Genomic DNA, 6988 nt, shown 5'->3' with positions numbered 1-6988 from the left:
ATACTGTGTTGATTCACAGATGACTTTTAAGATTGGATAGTTTTGCAATGAATGAGGCATTTGGATCCTGTTGAGATGCCAATACTGATATTGGAGAAATGAAGCTGAACATAGTGCACAGGCTGAGGCTTTCCATAGTGGGGAGAGCCCACTATACACTGAGTACAGGAATAGTAAGAGAGGGAAAAGGCCCAGCAAGATTAGGAGCTGAGTCAACAAATGAACTGTCAAGTCTGATGAGATGCTGGGACCAGAACCTGCTGTCCAATCTTAATTTGGAGTTGAAAGGAAGTGATGGAAAAGCAAGACAAGGAAAACAGGAAGTACATGTAGAAGGAAAGTTAGAATGGGCCCTCAACCCTGCAGGGCTGCCTCAAAAAATCTTATGTTGCTACTCAGAGCCCAGCCTAAGCTAGCAATTTCCACTATAGCCACCTGTAGTTGCAAATTTAACTTACTGAATTGGGACCAGTCTTAAGTAAAATTGTAAGGGTGGTTAAATTTCCCTTTTAATTCTTTTTATCACCTCTTGCTACTCTTCCTGAAATTTGAGCACACAAGCTCTATCCCTTTATGAAAATCTGTACCAAAAAACATTTAATATCAGTCAACTAAGGTCTTATTTTGATAAGTATATTAGCTTTTCCAAGAACATTCACATCGATCCATAGACTTCTGTGGCCAAAGGGGATCTGAAAATCATATTTTCTAAAATTAAAAGAAATTCCAAAATAAATCTATCTTGGTCTCTGCCCCCTCTTTGCAGAATTCCTAGCAAGAAGTCATATAGCCTGTCCTTGAACACCTACCTGCCTTAGTAGGATGCTCACTGCAGCACCAACTGTTGCACTATTGTGTGACAAGTACTATACATATGTCATTTCATTTAATCCTTGCAATAACCCTCTGAAGTACATACTGTTATGATCACTTTCTGGGAAAAGAAGCTAAGGCTCAGAGAGAATGAATACTTGCCCAAGGCCATACAACTAGTAAGTAGAAACATCATTTACTCTGTGAACATAGATTCAAATGTCAGAACCAGACGTTTCAAAGACCATGTGCTTTCCATTCCCCAAACTGTCCATTTGGAGAGGGCAGAATTCTAACACATATCTGAGAGCCACCTGGCCCTGGGGTGTACACAACCTCTTCCCAGTTACTCAAACACTAATCTAGGTACTACTGTGAAGGGATTTTGCACATATAATTAAGATTCCAGTCAGCTGACCTTAAAATAGGGAGATTATGTGGGTGGGCCTCCTCTAATCACATGAACTCCTTTAAAGCAAAGAATTTTTTCCAGCTGGTAGTAGAAGACATCAGAATTTTGAAGCAGTAGAGACACTCTCCTGCTGGCCTTGAAGGAGCTGCTACCACGTTGTGGAGATGTCCAGGTGGCAGGCAACATCAGGCAGCTTCTAGGATCAGAGAATGGCCTCTGATCAACAGCCAGCAAGCAAACAGGAACCTCAGACCTATGAGTGCGAGGAACTGACTTTTGCCAATCACCCAAGGCCATGGAAGAGGGCCATGGGCTCTAGATGGAGCTGCCCAGGATGGTCAGTTGAGGACATGAGCAGAGACCCATGACTCTTGCCCCCAGAAACTATAAGATGATTATGATGCTTTAAGCCACTGTGTGGTAACCTATCCCACAGCAATAAAAAACGACAGGATCTCCTCTTTGGTGAGTGTCTTAGGTCAGTCCCCCACAAGCCAACCTGAGACAAGGCTTACTAGGGAGTGAAGTTTACTAGGGAGGTGGTTCCAGGAAGCAGCAAGAGGGTAGTGAGGAACCGAACCAGGAAAGGGAAGTCCCCAAGCTGCATTTGCAAGCAGGTTACTGGGGTGGGCACAGGGCTCCACACTGAGGGATCTGTAAGGGACCAGAATTGTCACACCAAGAGCCAGGAAAGCTGGCCTATTTTGCCTCTAGTCTGTCCTTTAACAGTCCTCCTTCCAAAGGGGCATTGTGGGCAGGACATGCAGTAGGGGTTCTGGGAAGAATGAGGGTGACAGGAACATGGCCTGGTACCAACAGTGTCTGCTACAAAGTTCCTTAGAAAGTTCCTTCCTATCTATTGATACATACCATTTAGCCATTGGTTCAGGTTTGGTTCGTCAGCTAAAGATGTGTATCTTCTCCACACTTTTCAGATACCCGCAGTTTTCATACTCCTAAGGTATTGCCTCACTGGCTAAACATTTCAAGTTTCTTCCTGGACTCCCTCCCCGCAGCCCCATGAAACAGGATTCTGAGTTCAGAACTAGTTCGATTGTTCTTGACTATGAGCTATGAATGCAGCTCGGACCACATCAGCTTCTGGGCAGCCTCATCATACTGGTGACTCATATGAAGCTGTCCTGGTTCTTTGCGGAGTTGCTAAGATCTCACTCTTCCTGTTCCTCTGCTGTTAGTATTTGGATTGTAGGGAAGGACATTTCATCTGCGGATGATCTTGGGCACCATTAGGGGCTGATAAAGGCACCATGTTCATGACCAGTTTGTACAGGTCTGCATTCAGTATTTAATGTACTTAATGTAGGTACAATCAATAAACAAGCAAGGGCAAGGGTACAATATGATCCAAAAAGAAGATGGGCTCCAAGCTGCTGTCTCCACTTCTGGTCACAACCTGTGCCTTTGGCCTTTGGCTTCCTGAAGTGGTTACCTGCTGTCTCGGGCCCTCTGACATTACCGGCAGCCTGTTAACCTTCCTGTTGGAAGGTTCATCACTGCTCAGTATTCTTTACTGCCACGGGCTGCTCTATAGTAGGAACACCATAGAAGCCCTCTGCAGGCTGACAGCTCTTTGAGCTGCCCAGAGAGGGGCCAGAGAAGTGGCCAGGACCCAAGGCTGTCCATGGACACACAATCTCCACCTTAGCATTCAGCACCAAGAACGATGATTTCCACAGTGTTGAGAAAGGAGACTCACTGAGCCATTTGCCATGGATCAGGACTACATACCGAACACGAAGTTGTCTGGCCTGAAGATCTGGCCAAATGGTCCAGACCTGACCGAGTCCATGGTGCCTGGCTCCAGATCCACCAGGATGGCCCGAGGTACGTATTTGTTACCTGTGGGGAACAGAGCCAGACTTAGACCTGCAGTGGGCAAGGGAATCACAGGCAAGACTGTGCTCTATGTGCCTTTCACGGCAGAATCATTAGAGAAAATTCTAGCATCTGAGGCAAAAGTGAGCAGAGGTGCTTTTCTGCTTTAAAAGAGATGATGGCATGCTTAGTCATGGCAAACATGCAGGAGTCGTAAGGAACTATAAAGTGTATTTTTGCCAGTTGACATTTAAAATGAATGCAAGAAGCATGTCTTTGGCATTTGTATGTTCCTAGCACATTCCGTCTGCCACGGTATGCAAAGCAAGGTTGACTGGGCAAAAAAACAAAACCAAACAAAAAACACTGAAATAATCACCAGCAGCTTCGTTGTAGTACACATTGATTCTCTCCAGCTGCAAGTCACTGTCTCCATGGTAACTGCCAGTGGGGTCGATCCCATGCTCATCACTGATGACCTCCCAAAACTGGGGAGAAAAAAAAACAACCACATGATGGCCTAGCATCCTAAATATCAAGAAGGATGGCCCTTTTCTCCCTGTCATGTCCTTGGAACAGTGGCCATTGTGGTCAGACAGTGGAGGAGTCCTGTAGCCGCAAGCCCCTGTTCCTCCAGCAGCTGCTGCAGAGGGGCTTGGAAATCTGCAGAGCATCGGCCATATTATGGCCACAGACTGCAAAGCCGCGAAGGGCACTGAACCAGGAGGGTGAGCCCAGCAGATCCCCTTCTAGGGAAAGCTATGGATGCTGGGGAGGCCATCACCCCCAGGCAGGGCTAAAAGTCACAGCATCCCAGCTGATGGACGGGTCCTGGCCCTGAGAGACTGCCTCCAGGGATCAATGTCTCCTGGCGCAAACCCCACCCAGCCCTCCAGGCAGCACAGTTTTCTACCACTGACATCCTGTGGCCTGTCGCCCCTGCCCCCAGCAGGGGATGGTTGGGGAAGGGCAGGCAGGAGGAATCTGGGAGCCCGATTGGGGACAGTGGCCAGAGCAGGGCACGCTGAGGGCACAGGCTCCATTGTGAATTTGCAGCAGGAAAGGGGGCGGGGAGGTTGGGGTGGGCAATATGGCGGTTCTGAAAGAGACCACGTCCTTGTCCAGGCGCCCGCCCACACCCTTGCACCACGCTGGCTCCTGCCTTGCCCACTGCGTTGGGAAGTCCCAGGCCTAGGACGGTCACCTGCCGCCTCCCAGACAGGAAGTCAGACTCTGACATTATGTATCATCACGTCCAGATGGTGCTCACATTAGGGAAATTATCTAACATTCTGATCTCAGAAAGTTGCAAGCATCCAATGTCCATCAGAACAGACTTGTCTTTTATAGGGGGAGGTGGGCAGGATCAACAGGGACTATGTAGGTGAGGAGGGAAGATGGTGGGGCTGCAGGTGTAATATCAGGTTGTGCAGTGGGGAATATTTTTCTCCAAAGTCAGCAGATTCTCACACTGAACTGTTCAGGAGGTCGGTGTTCACCGGTGTGCTTGTTTAAACTTGGGGCAAGCCAAATTTATGGGTTGTAGGTAGGGGAAAGCCTGCATAAGTTTGGGTGAAGCAAAGTAGAGGGTAAGAAGTGGAAAATTGTGAACACTTGGTCATTTACTCCTTTTATTCATGCATACAATCTGCTCTGGGGGATGGAATAACAGTCATTGTGAGGTTGGTGTTGGTTCAGTTGGTTGTCAGAGGTGGGCTGGCTTCCATGTTCTTGTTGGCTCAGAAAGACTAGTTGTTATCATCTGCTGGGCATGTCCTAAGACTGACAGGTGTCAGAGGGTCTTTGAGATCAGGGGTGTCACAGAGGTATACTTTGGAATACACTAAAAGAATAATTATTAAGGATTAAGTTAGGGAGTACAACCACAATTTGAAATTTGAAGGGAGTTAGCTAAGAAGGCTCTGAGATGTTGGACTTGAAGCATACTTAATGGCAGAAGGAAGATGACAGTGGCAATTTGGTGGATTTCTGGGTGTGCAGTGAATATTTCTGGTGGTGGCATAGACGTTATGGGAATACATGCCCAGTAGTACTTCTGACCACTGCCCAGGCACCCTTTTGGCAAGCCAGAATCCTGTCCAACGCCAGACAATTGTTAAGGACTATTCACTGGAGTTTCCCCTGGTTCTCTGGTGATGATGTTGGTGTCTTTGGTAAGATTGTCCATAGTTCTGGTCATTTCCTGAAGCAGAACATGGAACATGTAGGAGTTCTGGCACACTTGTCATTGGCCCACACAGCTGCAGCTCCAGGTGCAAAAATCTTCCCTGTGTGATCTGCTGTGACAGTCAAGCCTTCTGAGAGTCCTTCGATCCCCTAGACTCTTGTTCTAAGGCTTCTTCATAACCTGGCAAGGAAGGAAGGTAAAGCCTCTTTGTCTGGGACTGGGATTCCACATCTAGGCTCGTAGATATAACATGCTTTTGTAAACCTTTTTGATCAATTAGTGCCTCAAGAACTGAAATCAAAATTTTATGGTGATGAAAGCAGGCAGTCTAGCTAAAGATTTGATATGGGTTAATAAGATTAGCTCAATAACAGGATCTATTCCAATTATGGGCATTCTTTTCTTCCTTCCTCCCTCCCTTCTTTCTTCCTTTCCCTTTCTTCCTTTCTCTTTCTTTCTTTCTTTCTTTCTCTCTTTAATTCTTCCTTTCTTCCTTTCTGCCATGCACCTCCCCATAGGAGACACTTGTAGAACCAAGAGGTCCTATCCACCCAAAGCTTGTACCCCTCTTTTGGATCATGTCCCAAATCCCAGAATGTCTGAAATTCCTGCCCAAATTGCTCTGAGCCCACTTGTAGTACATGTATAAGTCTCTCTCCCTTTGTCTCCCTGAGGGCAGGCCATGCCTTCAGTGTGCACCCCTAGGACCAAGGGGAGACTGCATGTAAAAAGGGGATGATGGGGTTTGGATGTGTGGGCTGGGACATCCACAAGCACATGAGGCACAATAAAAACTCTGAACACTGAGGCTCAGGTGAACTTCTCTAGTGGGAAGTACCCCTTGCATATTGTTGCACATCAATGCAGTGAGAATGACATGTCCTCATTCCATAGAAGGACAACAGTAACTCTGTGTATAGTTCTCCTCTGGACTCTTCCCTTTGTGCTCTTCTCTTGCTTAATTTTAATCTGTATCTTTTATAGACTTTCCCTTTAAAAACAAATCTCTAACTGTGCGTATTACAGCTTTCAGTGAATTCTGTGAGCCCTCCTAGTGAATAATCAAACCTAAGGGTAATCTTGGAGACTGTTGACCTTGCAGCTCGTGTCAGAAGGAAGGATGTTTTTGGAGACTGTTCCCTCTGACTTCACAGTTGGCCCAAATGCTTTTCTGTTTGTGTCAGAAGTGGGATTCACTAGCCTGACCCTGACTCATGGAAACATTGTTCAAGAAAGAAGAATGAATGGGTGGGGGGTGGTGAGGCTTTGATTCCTGGGTGGCCACGGGGTCACCTAGGATACAGAACTGGAGCTGTGCCACAATTTGTTACTGGAGGTAAAAGTTACCAAAAGAATTTAGAAATTTGGCTCCAGCTCCTGGAGGAGTTGTCTCACTGGATGCATAAGGAAGTGCAAAGTAACAAGAAACAAGCAAATATCACTCCCTTGGTTGTTGTTATCTGTAATAACCAAAATGAAAGGTAGAGTGTTGGGATGGATCTTGAGGCTGAGCCAAACTTTGGAATCAGTCTGTTCTGTCTGTCACCAAAGGAAATAAACTGAAGCCACAGATAGTTAAGATTTGCAAGATAATGGGGGGAAAAGACAAAAGGGAGAGTCTAGAGACCCATCCCAGGAAGATAGAAACCTTTACACAGTTACTGGATAAATAAAGCAGACATAGAAGGGACCAAAATAAAGGTCTTACTGCAGCAATCTCAGAAACTGGACAGACTGAT

General features: G+C 46.4%; 1 protein-coding gene across 1 annotated transcript; it reads right to left on the bottom strand.

The window, feature by feature from the left end:
- Positions 1-2944: 2944 nt before the first annotated feature.
- On the bottom strand, positions 2945-3750 carry LOC122489289 (tubulin beta-4B chain-like). The gene is made up of 2 exons (XM_043590930.1): positions 3441-3750; positions 2945-3085 (listed from the first exon to the last, which is right to left on the bottom strand). The coding sequence occupies exons 1-2, from the start codon at positions 3733-3735 to the stop codon at positions 2967-2969; spliced, it is 414 nt and encodes a 137-aa protein (XP_043446865.1). The 5' UTR covers positions 3736-3750; the 3' UTR covers positions 2945-2966.
- Between the last annotated feature and the right edge of the window lie 3238 nt (positions 3751-6988).

Source organism: Prionailurus bengalensis, chromosome B2 (assembly GCF_016509475.1).
Source record: "Prionailurus bengalensis isolate Pbe53 chromosome B2, Fcat_Pben_1.1_paternal_pri, whole genome shotgun sequence".
NCBI lineage: Eukaryota > Metazoa > Chordata > Mammalia > Carnivora > Felidae > Prionailurus > Prionailurus bengalensis.
This window is presented reverse-complemented; position numbering and strand designations above follow the sequence as displayed.

Bases quoted from the DNA above. Each gene is read 5' to 3' on its own strand.
- LOC122489289 (XM_043590930.1), bottom strand. From the start codon at position 3,735: ATGCTCTGCAGATTTCCAAGCCCCTCTGCAGCAGCTGCTGGAGGAACA. The intron at 3,086-3,440 runs GTGATTATTTCA...TGTTCCCCACAG, and splicing joins GTACTACAACGAAGCTGCTG to GTAACAAATACGTACCTCGG.